This window comes from Trichosurus vulpecula, chromosome 8, assembly GCF_011100635.1.
Source record: "Trichosurus vulpecula isolate mTriVul1 chromosome 8, mTriVul1.pri, whole genome shotgun sequence".
Classification (NCBI taxonomy): Eukaryota; Metazoa; Chordata; class Mammalia; order Diprotodontia; family Phalangeridae; genus Trichosurus; species Trichosurus vulpecula.
This window is the reverse complement of record NC_050580.1, coordinates 140,036,387-140,056,062: the sequence shown is the minus strand read 5'-3', so window position 1 is coordinate 140,056,062 and position 19,676 is coordinate 140,036,387. Positions and strand designations below refer to the sequence as shown.

The following is a 19,676-nucleotide window of genomic DNA, read 5'->3' as shown; positions in this document are numbered from 1 at the left end:
CATAATCTGGCTCCAATCCACCTCTCCAGCTTTATTTTACATTTCTCCCCATCAGGTGCTCTATATTCCAGCCAAACTGGACTCTTGGTCATCCTTTGAACTCAGCATGCATTTGAGCCAATCATCCCACTTTCCTAGAATTTACTTTCTTTTCCTATCTACCTCTTAAAATCATCACTTCAAGGCCCAGCTCAGATATCACCTTTATGAAGTCTCTGTGTTAATGTTCTGCCCTCTACAGATCATTTACTTTCTGCATACATATTACATACCTTGAGTAGGATGTAAATTTCTTGGGTGTAGGGACTGTTTCCTCTCTGACTTTGCATCCCTGGTGCTTAGCAAAGTACTAGGCGCTTAATAAGTGTTTGTGAAATTGGGTCATTATTGATTCAGATTAGGAACCAGTAGACTGGTCCCTAAAAAGGGTAGGCTCTGTATATGGTTTATTATGTCATTTGCTAACTCTACCAATCCCCTCTCAGAAATTTTCTGTAGCAGAAAAAATATCAGTTATATTTTCTTGGAGAATGCCAACGTCACTCTTACTCATCATTCAGCATATCGTTCGGTTGATCTAAATGTTCTGATGGTTTCTCTGCTGGCTACCCTTCATAAAATCCCTACCAGCCTCAGTCCCTATCCCTCCTGTCCTACCATAGGCCTGGCTGAGGCCATAGGAGCCACCACCAATGATTAAGGGCTGAAGGAGTCCTCACTCCCATTGCAGCACAGGTAAGGGGCAGGGTGGAAGAAGAAGATTTTCCAATAACCAATTTATTAAGCAACTTTTTTGTTAGCTGGGGACTTTCTGTATGGAATGCCTTTCCAAAGGCATTCCATCAAGTATGAAGGCAGCCTATGAGTATCATCATAGATGAAAAATATTCATTGTTTCTAAGGGGCAGCTTTATAAACCATTTTCCAGTGACATGAGTGGTTATTTTTCCCAAGGATGAAAAATCCCAAAACGCCAAAGAAATGTATATTGGTTGAACTAAGGTATATGTATCAAGTCTGTGATGAAGTAAAGATTGATGGTTGGTTAGGCCATTCTTTCCCAGCCAGTCAGCTGGAGAAGATTCAGCATAAGTGGCAGAGATATAGACTTTGTATTTCTAGAGCATGGAATTCTTGTTTGGCACCAGCCCTAAGAACTATCAGTAATAATAAATAAATAAATAGCTTATATTTATGCAGTATTTTACATTCATTATCTTCCATCAGGTGTCTTAATTACTTTGTCTTATCCTGCTTTTTGTCATCTGTATAAGTGGTTTTTAACATTCTGTCTTTTAGCTTCCTTCCACCACAAACCAAAAGGATGTTCAAAATAAAAATAAAAAGGAGAAGAAAAAAGAAAATGAGATTGTAAATGGCCTGAAGAATGAGGTAAATAATGCTTAATAAGATTATACTAGAAAAGGCTACCTCTGATTTTTAATACTTTGAGTTAAAGTGTGATTTATCTAGGTACCTTAAATAATTTATAATAATATTGTATATAAAACTATGCAGAACTTAGATACATTTTTATATGTCTTAAATGCAGTAGAGTATCAGTTATAACTTGCTTCAAAGATCTGTGATTTCTTCTGTGTGGATATACCTTTCACCAAAGTAGATCACAACCCTTCTAACATTTAGTGAAGTTCTGTGGTTGAAAAATTCACTTGAAGGCCAGCTCTTTTGTGAGGTAACTTTCCTAATTTAGGCAGGTCTTTTGCGGACAGGCATCCAGTTATTGGGCCTATACTTGAAACTTACATAAGTAGCTGTCTCAAGTTGAAATAGTTGCTCCTCCTTTATATAAATCAGCCAGTTAACCAGTATTTATTGGGCCTTGTGTGACATCTCATCTAAGAAGCATTTATTATATGCCCATTATTTACAATACATTGTGCTAGTTGCCCAGTATACAAAGACAAAAAGAAGAACACTGTTCTTGGTCCTGAGGAATTACTATCTGAAGAACTAAGACTACCATGAACAGGCCAATTTAAGAACAGTACAAGATAGTATAGGGTATACTATCAAAAACCTTAGTGCAATTGTAAGCTCTGATAGCGTAAAACTGCACTCAGACTTTTGGGACACCCTATGTCTAATTAAGTGCTAATTTGTGCAGTACGAAGTAAGTGAGGAAAGAAAGATTAATGGTTTGTAATTGTCATGAAGGGGTTTATGGAAAAGGTAGAATTTGAACTGTGCTATTTAAAGATAAATAGGATTTGGATAGGCGGTGGGGAGGTAGAGAGTCCAAGTGAGGGAACAGCATGAGCAAATGCATGGAAAATGGGAAACTAGGGGGCAGGAAAGAGCTAGCCAAGGGTCCATACATGGGAGTAGGAACAAGTAAGGTTGGCTATGCGTTTATGTCATTGTCTTGTAATGATTTACAGTTATGTAGTGGGCCAAACTTCATAGAAGATAGACTGATGCTTTATGAAACATTGAAGAGAGAGCATGACACCTTGCTTGCCCATAGAGCAGCAAACGAGAGCAAATTGATCAAAATAATGCTGATTGATGGAAAAATAGTTGAAGGGGAGTCTTGGAAAACAACACCATATCAAGTGGCTGCTGGAATTAGGTAAATTGTAGTATAAAGAAGATCATGGGTACTAATTAAGTAATTGAGCAAAAGACTGATGATAGCATTTTTTTTTCTGAAAATGCCATTTTCTTTGATCAATAAGAATAAATCAGTGCGAAATAGGTTCTTCACCAAGACCACCTTTGGACTTCTTAGTAATGCCATTTAAATTCAGGAAATGCATAACATAATCCTGTCTTTTTCCAACTCCAAATACTCAATTTTTCAAGTCATAATTAACATAAGACACATTATCAAAGATAGCAGAGAAAAATATCTACTCTTTTCCTTGACTTAATAATATTGTATTATTTGAGTTTTTAGAAGTTTTTGTCTTTTTAAAAAGCAGATAATTTTCATGAGTTGTGTGTATGAGTGTGTGTATATGTGTATGTTTCTGTGTGCACACACTTGTGCTTTAGGACTGGGAGAGGAAGGTTATGGTCCGGATTAGAATTCAGGAAACCTGAGTTCTGATCCCAGCTCCATCACTAGGTATGTGATCATTGGCAAATCACTGAATCTCCACGCATCAGTTGACTCATCTATAAAATGGGCATAATATGATAATATACATGCTGCCTGCCTCAGATAGCTGTTGCAAAGATTAAAAAAGATAATGTGTGTGAAAACATTTTGAAAGGTATGAAATGCTATACATTTAGGAGGCAGTATGGTACATAAAGGAGCCGGAGAACTCGGTCCAAAGCCAACTTTTATGTATTTACTATCTATGTGACCTTGGGGCAACCCTCTGAACCTACCTAGACCTCAGTCTCCTCATCTATAAAAAGAGGGGGTTGGATTAGATGTCCTCTGACATCCCTTCCTACCCCAGAACTGGGATCCTGTGAAATAAAAAGCATTACTATAAGTCTGAAATCCTTTTACCTTAAAAGGACAAAAACATACCATCCTTGAGATTATATAAGAATTTGGTAGAGGCTTAGAAGGTAGGTCCAAAAGATGGGTTCCAAATATTTTCTAATTTTCGATATTTCCAAAAATTTTCTAATGACATTACTGAGTCATAGCGTTGAGAGATCACCATGAAAAGAACAAGACTCTGAGAAGGGGGGTGTGTGTGTGTGTGTGTGTGTGTGTGTGTGTGTGTGTGTGTGACATTTATTTAAACGATAAGTCATATTTACTTTAAGTGTATATATTTGTATTTATACATACATATATAGCATGTACTTTTGCAACCTGAGTTATTTTAATTTTTGTTTACAAATAACATTGCACAGTAGAGTATAATTAATTTAAAAATTATTTTTCCTTCATTAGCCAAGGACTGGCTGATAACACAGTAATAGCCAAAGTAAATGGTGAATTGTGGGATTTGGATCGTCCATTGGAAGAAGATTCCACATTAGAGTTACTTAGTTTTGATAATGAGGAAGCTCAGGCTGTAAGTATATTTTACTAACTGATTTCTAAATTTCACTTAAAAGCTCTATCATGTAAAAAGCAGTGCATTGAAATTTAGAGAGAGGTATGGTCTTGTGGTACTCTAAGGCACTGGTGTCACACAAATAGAAATTAATTCCTGAGTCATATGTTGACTTAGAAAATCACAAATTAACATTATGGTATATTGTATTTTTATTTATTTTGTTAAACATTTCCCAGTTACATTTTAATCTGGTTCAGCCAGAAGTACTTTGGGAGTTTTGTGAGCCATGAGTTTGTCACCTCTGCTCTAAGAGTTAACATTTATGTAATAAATGTTCAATATACATACAGACAGTTCTTGCTTTATGTAAGTGGACCATTCTGCAGACTTCTTTGTAAAGTGATTTTTACTTAAGTGAACCAGCCTGTTAATGTGAGGAAGGAAAGGCCTGTGGAGTGAGGGGACTGTAATAACACACGACTCAAGGACACATAGGGGCTAGGGACAGAGAAGTCAGAGTAGGAGAGGAACACACAGACCAGGAACAGAAACACGGGATCCTAGCATGGACAGACAGAAGATAGTCAGGCTTTATTTTTCCTCCCAAAATGCTGCTGAACTTGTTTTGTAGACTGACCAGCTCCAGCTTAATTTTCTTTGTGTAACAAGAATTAAATTGAGATCCACTTAATTCTAGAGCTTTTCATAGACACATATTTGTGTCTTATGCTTTTTTCCCCCTTATGAACATAATGTGTCTTTGACTACATTAACAGAGCATTTTTGTTTTTGTGGGTGTTTATAATATTCCCATTACTCATGAACAGAAAAATATGATTTTAGATGCTAGTCAATAAATAAACATTTATTGAATGCCCATTGATAGACAGCATTGTAACAGTGTCTTATGCTTTCAGGAAAGACATTATACAAAATCCAAATTTACAGAACTATTTATTAGTCATTTTATTAAAGCATTACTTTAGAAAATTAATTTCAGTATTTCTTTAAAAAACAAATTTCTTTATGGTAACAAATTTCTTTATGAAAACTTCATTGACAAATCTCAGAAGGCATGTAGTATGAAGGGTGAAACATAGTTACAATTAGCTCTGTGCTGTAAATTAAAGACTGCACCCTCCCTAATTTTGTATTCTAAAGAGGAGACAGAGGAATATACTTCTCAATCTATATCTGTATGGATATAGATATATGCACATATATGTGAGTATACATATACATATGTATTTATATCTATATCTTATCGCATCTCTATATCTATCTATATCTATCTATCTCTATCTATCTATCTCTCTATATCTATCTCTATCTTCCTCTATCTATCTATCTATCCATCTACCTTTCTATCTCTGGGACTGCATGGTCCTCAGATCAGTTGATTGCCATTATTATTGTTAGTTTTTTTAGTCAGCTACATATATTTCTATATAAACTATATAGAGATCTATATGTACATATATATATATAATTTATTTTAGTAGCATAGAATGCTATTTAACATAGGTATATATAGATATACATATCTATATATACCTAAGCCATTTAGTATCGTATGTACATATGTATCTATACTATAGTATAGATATATACAGATAATTAGTATAGGTATACTAATATTAATATAGATGTACATACATTTATATATATAGACATATACATATACATAAACTAAACGGCATTTCTTGCTGCCATAAGGATGATTTTCAAGCTAAAACTTCATAGAACAAGTAACCTCAGAGGTCAGTCTGATCCCTTTGCAAAGTATAAATCACATCTATATCATTTCAGCTAAGGAATCATCCAATCTCCTCTTAAATATCTGTAGTGACTGAAATTTCCAGTCATGCTAGATAGTCTATTCTATTTAGAGGCAGCTGTAATTGTTAGGAAATTTTTCTGTAGTTTGAGCTGAATTTTACTTCCATTTTATGACCTGAAATCAAGTAGAATTAAGCCCACTTGCTCTTCTGTATAATATTCTTCAGAGAGTTAAAGACTGCTATTACGTCCTGCCTTAGTCTTCCTTCTCCAGGCTAAACATTTCCAGTTCATTCAGCTAATCCTTATTTGTTATGCTTGTGTTGATGATGCCTTTTTGGATACATCAGTAGCCAATAAAAAGTATATTCAGCTTTCTGATTGTTTTTTTTTTAAAGTAAAAGGCTACGCCGCTAAACCATATGCCTGATAGAAAATACATGATTTTAGAGCTAGAAGGGACTTCAGTATTCCTCTAATCCAGTGGTGTCAAACTCAAATAAAAATGTATCCCTGTGGGCTGCATATTGACTTACAAAATTACAAATTAACATCATCTATGTTGTATTGTATTTTTATCTACTTTGTTAAACATTTCCCAATTATGTTTCAATCTGGTACAGGCTGTACTTTGCAGGCTATGGCCCCAAATGTGGCTCCCAGACCAAGAGTTTGACACAAACAGAGTCTCAGAGGGGTTGGATGAGTTCTTCAAAGTTGTGCGAATGACTTGGTACCAGAACTGTCTAAGAATTTGAATGGTTAATGTTGTTGGACTGGTTTGAACTTTCTGTTAATATCCCAAGGGCTTACAAGTTTAACTGTGGTGTGCAGCTTTGATCTCATGCCCAAGAAAACATAAACACCTCCCATTTGGAGGTGTAAAAATACATGTCTCTAAAAATAAGAGAGGATAATGTTTTGCATCATGTGTTGCAGGTTTTGTAAAAGTCTCCCAATAATACTATATGGACTCTCTCTATCCATTCAGAACACTGATAGTTGTGTTATTGATTTCTAAACTTAATATATGTGGGTATGTATATATAGTATATGTATACATGCATATATGTTATATATATATACAATACACTATGTATAATACATAATATCACATATTTTGCAGTTATCAAAATTGCAAATCAAAAATTAAACTTTAAAAAACTTGACCCCATTTTAAATAAAATTAGTTATACTCAGAATTCAACAAATGACCATTTACCTAAAAATATGAATGTCATATATTAGTGGCTAAATGTTCTATAGGGGTATACAAAATTGTTTATTTTGTTTTGTTTTGTTTTTTGCTTAATGTATGTAGATGTATTATTTAGTTATTTTTAATAGCACTGAAAAAAATAGCTCACCTGATTCTCTGCCTCATAGGTTAGAGGGCATTGCCCTTGGGGGCGACACAGAAATGGGTCAGAGTTCTTCCTAAAGTTATTTTGTTTCTATGTTTTGTGAGAATTGTAGGGGATTGTATTTACACTCTGTACCAATTGATTAATTCACTCATGCAACAAGCCAATTAATTGATAGGTATTTATTAAGTGCTTTTTACATACCAGGTATTGTCCTAGGTGTTGGGGATATGAAGACAAAAATGAAACAGTCCTGCCCTCAGAGAGCTTACATTCTATCAGGGTGATATCATGTATATATTGAAATATATACAAAATAAGCACAAGGTAATTTGGGCAAGGGGTGAAGACAGTGGCAGCAGGGATATCAGAAAGCTGTCATGTAGAAAGGGGCAATTGAGCTGACCTTTGAAGGAAGCTAGGGATTCTAAGAGGCAGAGGCGAAGAGAATAAATATTTATTAAAAGAAAATTGCTGTGGAAGGTGCTGAGGAAGAGACAAGGATAAATAAGATACGGTCCCTGTAATGTCAACGGGAAAGTATTGTTTGCTGACTAAATGTGAATCCCTGGCTATAGGAGAGGCATGCAGCCTGCCATAAGAGACAGAGCCCTTCTTGGAACCAGGAACACTTGGTTTCAAGTCCTGCCTCTGATAACACTGGTTGTGTAGCCTCTCTCATAGCCTAATACTAGGGCTCTAGGCGACCCTCAAGACTATAAAGAGGTGCCAACCTGCAGTTGTATGGAGTTTCTTATACTAGGGAAATCACAGCTCCAGTCCCTAACCTGATTCTATAGGAAGAACAGCTTAAGCCTTGGAGCTAGGTAGTAGACTCTGCTGGGGTGCAGTACCAGAGAGATATGATATGGAAGAGCCTCTTCTCCCTATGTGCAGGAGTAAAGGACTGAATTTCTTGCTTTGTCACAAATGAGCATTACTACTGAAAAGTCAACCAACTTTTTTCCAATTTTTATTAAATCCCTTTATGGATGCCAAGTCAGAACTTTATCTGTATTTATTCTTCTGCCGTATTTAAAGACCTTGATTCTAGTGTTGCATTTGGAGAGCATTACTAAGTAATTTTTGGATCTCTGCAGGGTTGTTGAGAGGCTTAAATGAGATGATATATGTGAAATGCTTCACAGACCTTAAATGTTATATTTGCTATATAAATGTTACATAAATGCTACATAAATGTTAGCTATTTTTGTTATTGCAACTATTTTTTAACAATATGAATCCTTTCTTTATATGGTCTCTAGGTGTACTGGCATTCTAGTGCTCATATTCTTGGAGAAGCTATGGAAAGTTACTATGGAGGCTGCTTGTGTTACGGCCCACCTATTGAAAATGGATTTTATTATGACATGTTCATTGAAGACAGGTAACATTTGATTTAGTGCTTACTGCGAGTATACTGACTATCAGAATATGAAGAATATTGATTGATATGGTCATGAATTAGCTAATCTTATTCTTTTTATCATTTTTGGAGTGTATTTATTTCAGTTAAAGAAACATTAGGCACCTACTGTGAGGAGGTTACTGTGCTAGACAACTGGGTGAGATAAAAAGTTTAGTTTAAAGACATCATCTTCAAGAGGCTTAAAGTCTAGTAGGCAGCCAAGACATATATGCACAGAACACTATATAACAAAATGTGTGTGTGTGTGTGTGTGTGTGCATGTGCGTACACACACATGTGCATCAGACATATGTCAATAGAGTGCTATGTGAAATCCAAAGGAAGAAAGGTTATTAGCAACCGTGTAGCAAAATACTAGACACATAGTAGCTGCTTAAGATGTATTTGTTGAATGAATGAATTTGGGGTGGGAAGAAATCAAGGAAGGCTTCCTGGAGGAAGTAGCATTTGAGTTGGGCTTTAACATGAATTACATTAGAATACATTAGAACAAGAGTGGGAGGCACAGGGTGAACAAAGGCTTGGAGATAGGGAAGTGTATGTATGGAAGACTTTGAGTAGTACACTTGAGTTGAAGCTTGAAATATGTCGAAGGACAATATTAGTAGATAAGGCTTAGAAAACTGAATTATTATTATTATGCCAGTACCTACTACAGGCCCAGTTCTGTGCTTGGCACTGTAAAAGATAAAAAGAAAGTCAAGTCATAGTTCCCATGCTTAAGTAGGAAACCAATCACTCATTCTCATGACTCCTTTAGGTGATCAGATATCATAATTTGTTAAGATAAAAAGACTACCAAAGACTACCAAATAGTTTGGTTTGGCCAGAATTCAGGAAAGGGAAAGACAAGTATAGGCTGGAGGAGTTAGTAAAGGCTGCAAAGAGGAGCTTCATAGATGTAAAACTGGAGCAGGCCTGGAAAGATGATTTAGACCAGGGGTGGGGGGCCTACGGCCTCAGAGCCACACGTGGCCCTTAGGTCCTCAAGTGCTCCCCCTTGACTGAATCCAAAGTTCACAGAACAAATCCTTTTATTAAATTTTAGACAGATCGGTTGAAGGCCAGAGTGGAAACCTTCCAGAAAGTGGGAACCACAAGAACCAAAACAGAAATCAGCACACTTAGTACATTTATAGCTATTTTGAAGTTAGTAAATTATTTCAGCTTCAGTGTATTTTTCATACAACATTTTGAAGTGATTATTCTATCCTTTGTACTTTCAATCTGACAAATGTTGCCTTAACCATAATAGGAATATTTTATTCAAGTATTAGGATCATAGACTTAGAACTGCAAGACAAGAATATAAAAAATTATTTCACTTTTCACCTCAGTTATGATAAAAATGGCTAAATAAAAAGTATATGGAACCTGACTTTGAAGTGAGAAATTTTAAAGCATTAACTGAGAGAACATTTTGATTGCATCAAGACAGTAGTGTCCTTTGAATACAAAACTGTAACTACTGAATTGTGTTTTCTTGTGGTCTAGCAGAATAATTTGGTGCTCTCATCAATTATTTCTGGGATATAGGCAAAATGTCTTAGCCTCTCCCCGCCACCCACTTTTGTGAAATGGAAACGTCTACCTATACCTTAGAAGTTTTTAAGAGTCAGATACATTTCCCTTGATGCTGAGAAAAAGATACTATGAAACTTCAGATTTTTTGTGCTTACAAAATATAACAATTAGAGATATAAAACATAATGATAAGTCATTTAGGAAGATAATATTTAATGTCTTCTCAAAATTAATTTTTATTCTTGTTAACAAAAATACTGTTTTCTGTTTAGAGGAGTATCCAGTACAGAATTTCCAGTGTTAGAGAACATGTGTAAAACTATCATGAAAGAGAAGCAACCTTTTGAAAGATTAGAAATCGGCAAAGAAATACTTCTGGATATGTTTAAGGTAATTTATTGAAACACTCTTAATATTTAGAAGTGTCCAACTCATGCATTTAAGAATAATGCAAATGTCTTAACAATATTGCAAAAAAGAAAACCCAACCCTGATTTCTATAACTCCTGAAATATTTTTTTCAGATTGTTTGACAATGGGTTTTGTGGGTAAATGAACAGAACCAGTAACTTCTGCATTTACCTACCCATGTATTTCCTGATAATTCTAAAAAATAGGTAAGAGAGGGGTATCTATCCATGGCACCAATCTAGCTTTATGTAGCTAGTAGTGGAAAGAAAGTCGTTGAAAGGATTAAACTGCCAATGTAAAATTAAGTAAATTAAAATCATTGGATTAAAGGGTCACGCATTCTTCCCTGTTTGGGACTTAATTTTATTTCTTATAGAGAGGCAGGTAGATAAAGAGTCAGGTAGATAATTTTTGTGTGTTTTTATAGCTTATTTTAACTTTGCAAGGACACTGTCTTTATTCAACTATTTTTATAATTTAATATGTAATCTCAGGTTTTGCTATTTTTGCTGGATTTTCTTGTTGCTTTTCTTTTAAATTATGTTAGGCATAAATCTGGCAATCCCTGCCTTTCATTTGTATCTATATGTTCCTATGACATCTTTGTTTATAAATATTGATAATTTTATTTTTTAAATTGTACATTAAAAAATCATTGGTCTTATATTCCAAATATTGTACAATGAGTAAAGAATTTGTTTATTTGGGTTGGAAAATAGTCTCAATATTCTGCTTGTTAATGTATATGTTATGGATGCTTTAAGGACCGTAGCCCAATAAAATTTTAATAGGGGGAAAATTTGCTGAGTATTTTCCTTAAAATTTGTAGGTATGAAACCAAATTAACACTGATAAATTATTCCTTTCATAGCATCAAATAGATTTTTACTATACCTTGTACCATGCAGAAATGAAGGCAGAACAGTACTAATAAATAGTTTTGCCATTAATTTTTTGATGTTCATTTATATTTAGATAAATTAATAATGAAGCTTCACCCTTTGACTTTTTTTCTATATTCAATGTATTATTTTTTTCTTGAATACAGCTGTTTTTACTTAAATAGTTTATGTGCTAATATGCATTTTTCCTTTGTAGTATAATAAATTTAAATGCCGAATCCTGAATGAGAAGGTTGACACCCCAACTACTACAGTATACAGGTAAAGGGCACATAATTAACAAACAGTGCATTACTAAATACTTCATTTTTGGGAAGCACTAGAAAAATGTCCCTCTTAAGGCATCCTGTTCTTAACTCTGTTCTGTTAAATTACTACCATTTATTAAAGACCCACTTAAACAAAAAAAACCTGTCTTTATGTGTTCAAAATGGATTCATGAAAAAAATTATATGTAGTTTAAAATAATGCTATATTATTATGCACGCCTAGGCAAGGCCTCAAAAATGTCATCACTGTAGAGTGTTTCCATGCTCCTCCTTCATTTATTGGGTAAAATTAGAAAGCCTCCTTTTTAGTTCTTAAATTTAGCTGCTTCTTTTCTGGTAGCTGCAACTGTGTTCCCTAAGTGGGCTAGATGTTTTATTACAGTTTATAAAAATAAGTGTAGTTATAATATGAGAGGGTTGGACTATATGATTTCTAAGGTTCCTTCCATCTTAAAATACTGAAAACTAGGAGCTTTTGAATAAGGGAACTGATACACAGTTGGCACACCTGGGTAAGCAGGAGATCTGTAGAATACTTGGCATGGACCTATCTCCACTTCCCAGCATGTGGTACAACACCAGACAGTGAACAAGATGAGTTGACAATCATCTGTAAGCTTTCCCTGTAGAAGTCACTTCTTTCCATCTTTCCAGCCTTCCTTCTTGCTTTGGTGATAGCTTTGGTATTGACTTTGAAGCTATAAAATCTGTTTTATAGTTTTCTTCCATTTCATCATTTTACACAGGAAAGAGTTTGCATTGCCTTAGATTTGGTGATCTTACTAGAAATAGCCTGAGCCTTACTAACTATGGAACTATTTAGAATTGTCAATATACATCTTTTCTTTACATTATTTTAAAAATTCACAGATTTTATAACACTGGGTCTTCCCACTCCATTTTGCTTCCTTTCTGTATACTTAAAGTTCAATACGTGTTTTGAAAAGTTTGTTTCTAGAAATTGGTCCAGACATAGATACCAACTTATAAGAGAACTGGGGTTAAAAGAATAAATAATCCCTAGTCATAAAATATAAACATGTGATGCTTGTCATGGACTGATTACCTAGCACAAACAGGTTTTAGTGCTAGTATTCTCTGCTCTGATAATTTAATTTCCATGTATAAATTACTATTGGCCATATATTGGTCATATTTCAGTAAACTAGAGAGCAGTAAACTCTTCAAGGAACTTCATTATCTTTGATATAAAACAGTAAAACTCAAAGTTTATTGTCAAAGGGATGTTTTCTTCTTCATGCAATCTGACCCTGGTGTATTTGGCCTCATAGAAGCATCATGGAATGTGTTTTGGACTGGAGTCATAAGGTGTAGGTTCAAATCCTGACTCTGCTACTCTGCCTGTGTGATTTTGGATGAGCCACTTAACTCGTCTGGGCTTCAGTTTCCTCTTCTTTCAAGTGGGGAGTTGGAAGAGATGATATCACAGGAAACTTCTAGAAGTTTTCTAGTGCTTAGCCCAGTGCCTGGCATATAGGAGGCACTTAAGAAGTGTCATTTGGTTGATTGGTTGGTTTTAGAAATTCATGTGGTATAGGAAAAGTGCTTTTATAATTTTAGAATGACTGAAGGACTGGGTTATGGAATTTCAAACTCTACATGTTTGCTTTGTTTACACAGGTTGTGTATCTTGTAGGGTGTGCTATAGTTTTTGGTTTCAGGCAGGTAAGTATAGACTAGGAGATGGCTTTCTAGGTTTAGGTTAAATCATTACTTTCTTCCTACTAGACATTAAAATTTTCTACATAGACTTTTATTCGAAAGATTGAGAAAAAAACAATGAAGTCTGTGCAACAACAAAAAATTGCTATAATGATGCTTTACAAGTATGTTAAAGCCAATGCAATAAAACATGTGGTGGTGTATATGTATACTGAGTAGCCAAAATAACAATAACTCTGCCTGAATATCTCAATAATTGCATTATAGGTGTGGTCCACTGATTGATCTTTGCAGAGGTCCACATGTAAGACATACTGGAAAAATTAAAGCCATAAAAATATTTAAGGTAAGCATTTATATTTCTAATAATATTAACTGAAGACTAATTAAAAGATGGCTGTCATATTTTTTAAAAAATTTTCCCACCCTAGTACTTTAAAATGTTTTATTTTCCTTATTGGTTTTTGCATTTGCTTTGGGGAATAATGTAATTTTAAATCTTGTGAAATTTTTATTTGGCTAATTTTTATAATTGTTCTCTTTTCACATTAATGCAAATACTATGTATAGTATCTGTTTCTCTCTTGGTATATTATTTCATGATATTGCATCATATAATTTAGCATTAATTGTTGTAATATTTTGATATATATAGCACCTCTTTATTTTTTATCTCTTTGGGGCTTATGCCCCAAGAGAATTTGACTGAATAAAAAAAATGCTACAGGAAAAGCCTCTTGCACAGTCTCGGTATCAGTATCACAGTTAGAAAATTGTGAACATATTAAAAATAGTTTTATTTCTCAATAAATGTTTGTTATAGTTACTAAAATATACATTCTTTCTTGTTTGAATCTTAGAATTCCTCAACCTATTGGGAAGGAAGGGCTGATATGGAGACTTTGCAGAGGATCTATGGAATATCCTTTCCTGATAATAAGATGATGAAAACATGGGAAAAGTTCCAAGAGGAAGCAAAAAACAAAGATCATAGGAAAATTGGAAAGGTATGCCTCAAAGAAATAATTGCTACTAATACAGTAACATTAGTTTTAATGGGATGTATGGACTATTCAGGGAGGACTAGCACCACTGGTGTGAGGGATTGCTGCATCCTTCTCAGGCCTGCTCATCCATCTTTGGTGTCCCCCTGGCACTCAGCTCTCACCCGTGGCTCCAAGAAGGTATAGCATGTGCAGTAGCCACACCCCAGTAAACCATCTTGGCAGACGGGCTAAACCAGGTTGAGGGTAACAGACAGGCCTAAAACCCATTGGTGAGTTAGGGGAATGTCTACCCCAAGCACGTGAAGACTTCCCCCAGTGGAATGGGCAGATAAGAACAATTTGTTGGAACCGCCATGAAGGCAGCTGAAGCAGGTGCTGTGGAGCACTTAGAACTTGGTCAGACATGGAAGACACCAAGGTCATCCACTGCATTCTGGGCCACTGCCAGTTATCTTGACTTTTGTCTTGCTGCTGGGCTTTGATGACTCATGAAGAGCGACTGAGGCTGATGACTTTGCACAACTCTGCCTCACTTAAATCCAATTCATGCTTGAGTCAAGACATCACCCTGTGATGTCATTGGTCCTCTTCAAAATGAAGGACAAACAACAATCATATCACCATTGGTAGGCCTAAAATATGTCATGTAAAGCTAAGTTCTTTTACAATAATCTTCGTCTTCTATTTTCCCCCCTTGTTTGACTTCCAAAAGGACAAACTAATTCCTGTACCTGCCTTACTATCCCTGTCCCACTCCACTTTCTCTCCTTGCTATTCAAATTAACATCCTATATTGTATCAACTATCCCTGCATATTTACTTATTGCACTTTTAAAATTGTGTTTGTCTCTTTTAAAAGCCTTATTTTTGAATAATTAAAATTATTCTACATAATGTTTACCCCTGATGAGGTACGTTCTACTTAGGATCTGCCTTGTGCAAGAAACCATTTCAATCTGAATTTGTTGGGTAGTGATTATGTTTCCTTCAAAATACTTTGTGATAAATAATTTCTTCACAAAATACATATCAGGCATTGAAAAGTAAGAAAACTAGAAATATATAAGAAAATTAAAGAAAAGAGAAAATGAAAGCTTAGCAATGCAAAGAAAATCCAGTTTTAAACTGTTAAAAAGGAGTTACTTTTTCATATGTGGGACCATATGTTTCAGCAGTGTGTGAGAAGCATGGATTATGCAGTAGAAATTTTCTGTTTTGTCCCTAGTATATTACAAGTATTCAAATTTTTTAAAGGTCTAAGCTTGAAAATGATTGTTTTATGTAGGAACAAGAACTTTTCTTTTTTCATGATCTGAGCCCAGGAAGCTGTTTTTTCCTTCCAAGAGGAGCTTTTATCTATAATACACTTGTGGATTTTATAAAAGTAAGTAGATTTATTATTTTCTAATATTGCTTTGTTAGCATTTTGTATCTTTATTTTAGCTATATAAACTTTAAAATATTAGTGTCTTTACACTTCATTTTCCTTTTTTAGTAAACATAGTTAATGAAAAATTCCGAACTACTTTCATGAATTCTGTTTTGAACACGTTAGTGATTTTCAGGCTAATATGTCATCATAGGATCTAAAGTTAAAAAGGACCTTCAAGATCTTGTAGGTCACCTCCCTAATTTTACAGATGAGGAAACTGAGAGCTAGGTAGGTAAGGTGTTGTGCCCAAGCTTACATAGGTGGAACCAGAGCCAGGATTAGAATTTAGGTCATCTAAAGTTCAATCTCAAGAGTTTGCTCTGTGATTTTTTAAAAATGGAAGCATGTTTATGTTCCCTAAGAAAAATGTAAATGTTTGGATATTTCCTAAACATATATTTTCTAAATTTTATCTAAAACCTATATACAAAATCAAAGATTACAGTTATATTCATTAAGCACAATGATAGATTAGGTCATTGTCTCATTTCATCTTTGTATCTCTTGCCTCGCATAGTGCCTTTAAAATTTTTTTGACATTTTTTGTTTTTATATTGTCTTCATTTCAAAATGTATCTCTCTCTTTTATCCACCTAAAAGGTCATCTCTCGTAACAAAGAATAAAAGAGAGGAAAAGTGACTCAGCAAAATAAACTGACACATTAGTAGAGTCTGAAAGTATATGCAAAGTTCTGCATCCATAGTTCCCCATGTCTGCAAAGAAGGGAGGGAAGTACATTTGCTCATCTCTTCTTGGGAGCCAAGCTTGGCTATTATAATTATACAGTGTTCACTTTTGCTTTTGTTGTTGCTGTTTTCATCGATATAGTCACTATGTTTATTGTTTTCCTGCTTCAGCTTACTTCACTTCCCTTCAGTTCATGTAATTCTCCCCATATATCCCTATATTCTTCATATTTATTGTTTATGAATGGTAATGTTCCACTGCATTCACAGACTACTGTTTATTTCCTATTAGTATTCCCTAATCTATGGATATCTACTTTTGTTTCCAATTATTTTTTATTACAAAAAAGTGCTGTGTTGAATATGTTGGTATATATGAAACATTTTTTTAACCTCCTTGGAATATATGCCTAACAGTGGGATCCCTGGGTTAAAGAGTATGGACATTTTTTTTTTTTACTTTCTTAGCATAATTCCAAATTTCTTTTCCATAATGATTCCAATGCACAGCTCCATCAACAGTATGTTGATGTATGTACTTGTCTTCTGGAAGTCTCTCCAACATTAACTATTTCCAGCTTATGTCTTTTTTTGCCAGTTTCTTGGGTTTGACATAAAATCACATGTTGTCTTAGAGTGATCTAGAACAATCTTGAATATAATTATAACAGTTTCAAATTTTTCTTTTGAGAATTGTTTATTCACTTACCCACCCAGCAATGGTTCTTTGTCATATAGATTTGTGTTAGATCCCTGTATATCTTTGATATCATACCTTTATCAAAGATAATTGGTAGAAAACGGTTTTTCCTAATTGACAGTTTCCCTTTTTCTTGTCACATTGATTTTATTCGTGTAAAAACTTTTTAATTTCATACAATCAAAATGGTCTTTTATTTTTTGTGATTGTGTCTATCCCTTGCTTGGTTAAGAATTCACCTCTTAGAGCTAAGAGAGTGACTTGTAAAAGCATCCATTCAAAAAAAATTTTTTAAATTTATTTATTTAATTTATTTAATATTTTTAGTTTTCAGCATTGATTTTCTCAAGAGTTTGAATTACAAATTTTTTCCCCATTTCTATCCTCCCCCCACTCCAAGATGGTATATATTCTGGTTGCCCTGTTCCCCAGGCAGCCCTCACTTTCTGTTACCCCACTCCCCCCCCCATCCCTTTTTCCCTTACTTTCTTTTAGGGCAAGATAGATTTCTATGCCCTATTGCCTGTATATCTTATTTCCTAGTTGCATGCAAAAACTCTTTTTTTTTGAACATCTGTTCTTAAAACTTTGAGTTCCAAATTCTCTCCCCTCTTCCCTCCCCACCCACCCTCCCTAAGAAGGCAAGCAATTCAACATAGGCCACATGTGTATCATTATGTAAAACCCTTCCACAATACTCATGTTGTGAAAGACTAACTATATTTTGCTCCTTCCTAGCCTATCCCCCTTTATTCAATTTTCTCCCTTGACCCTGTACCTTTTTGAAAGTGTTTGTTTTTGATTACCTCCTCCCCTTATCTGCCCTCCCTTCTATCATCCCCCCTTTTTTATCTCCTTCCTCCTTCTTTCCTGTTGGGTAAGATACCCAATTGAGTGTGTATGTTATTCCCTCCTCAGGTCAAATCCAATGAGAGCAAGATTCACTCATTCCCCCTCACCTGCCCCCTCTTCCCTTCTTACAGAACTGCTTTTTCTTGCCACTTTTATGTGAGATAATTTACCCCATTCTATCTCTCCCTTTCTCCCTCTCTCAATATATTCCTCTCTCCCTTAATTTTATTTTTTTATATCATCCCTTCATATTCAACTCACCCTGTGCCCTCTGTCTATATATATATATATATATATATATATATATATATATATATATATATATATATATACATATGCACACACACACATATATATATACATATAGCTCTAGGATATCAGGGCAATTCTCCTTGATAATTTCTTGAAAGATGATATCTAGGCTCTTTTTTGGATCATGGCTTTCAGGTAGTCCAATAATTTTAAAATTATCTCTCCTGGATCTATTTTCCAGGTCAGTGTTTTTCCCAGTGAGATATTTCACATTGTCTTCCATTTTTTCATTCCTTTGGTTCTGTTTTATAATATCTTGATTTCTCATAAAGTCACTAGCTTCCACTTGCTCCAATCTAATTTTTAAGGTAATATTTTCTTCAGTGGTCTTTTGGACCTCCTTTTCCATTTGGCTAATTCTGCCTTTCAAGGTATTCTTCTCCTCATTGGCTTTTTGGAACTCTTTTGCGATTTGAGTTATTCTATTTTTTAAGGTCTTATTTTCTTCAGTATTTTGGGGGGTCTCCTTTAGCCAGTCATTGACTTGTTTTTCATGGTTTTTTAACATCACTCTTATTTCTCTTCCCAATTTTTCCTCTACTTCTCTAACTTGCTTTTCCAAATCTTTTTTGAGCTCTTCCATGGTCTGAGACAAGTTCATGTTTTTTTTTTGGAGGCTTTTGATGTAGGCTCTTTGACTTTGTTGACTTCTTCTGGCTGTATGTTTTGGTCCTCTTTGTCTTCAAAGAAAGATTCCAAAGTCTGAGTCTGAATCTGAGTCTGTTTTTGCTGCCTGTTCATGTTCCCAGGCAACTTACTTGACCCTTGAGTTTTTCTTTGGGGTATGACTGCTTGTAGAGTAAAGAGTACTTTGTTCCAAGCTTGAGGGGCTGCGCTGTTGTTTTCAGAGCTATTTCTACAGAGCAAGCTCTGCCACACCAGCGCTACTCCTCCCCCAAGAACTGCCAACCCGGACTGTCCTCAGATCTAAGCTGGCTCTGCACTCCTGCTCAGATCTGCCACTTAATTCCTCCCAGCAGGTGGGCCTGGGGCCAGAGGCAACTGCCCCTGTAGCTCTGTAAGCAGCCTTAGAGCTGCACCACTTCCGCTGCCCTGGGGTGGTGGCCAAATGGTGAACTCTTTTCACTCTGTCCCCCCCCCCGCCCCCACATACACACACAGTTTTTCCCACTAGCCTTCTCTGTTGTCTTTGGTGTTTGTGGGTTGAGAAGTCTGGTAACTGCCACAGCTCACTGATTCAGGGCGCTAGGGCCTGTTCCTCCTGGCTCCTGGTCTGGTTGGTCCAGGTGCAGCTCACTCTGGGCTCTGCTCCATTCTGCTCCCAGTTCCCTGCAATAGACCTTACCTTGCGACCATCCAGGCTGTCCTGGGC

The 19,676-nt window shown here is 35.3% G+C and overlaps 1 protein-coding gene across 1 annotated transcript in view; it reads left to right on the top strand.

Moving 5' to 3' along the window:
* The window catches only part of TARS3 (threonyl-tRNA synthetase 3), a 38,569-nt gene that overhangs the window by 3,361 nt on the left and 15,532 nt on the right, over positions 1-19,676 (top strand). The window contains exons 2-10 of the mRNA XM_036735759.1: positions 1,300-1,392; positions 2,403-2,593; positions 3,884-4,007; positions 8,401-8,522; positions 10,361-10,478; positions 11,598-11,662; positions 13,621-13,699; positions 14,214-14,360; positions 15,646-15,744. Coding sequence (XP_036591654.1) covers positions 1,300-1,392; positions 2,403-2,593; positions 3,884-4,007; positions 8,401-8,522; positions 10,361-10,478; positions 11,598-11,662; positions 13,621-13,699; positions 14,214-14,360; positions 15,646-15,744 — 1,038 coding nt within the window. The remainder of the gene's footprint in view (positions 1-1,299; positions 1,393-2,402; positions 2,594-3,883; positions 4,008-8,400; positions 8,523-10,360; positions 10,479-11,597; positions 11,663-13,620; positions 13,700-14,213; positions 14,361-15,645; positions 15,745-19,676) is intronic.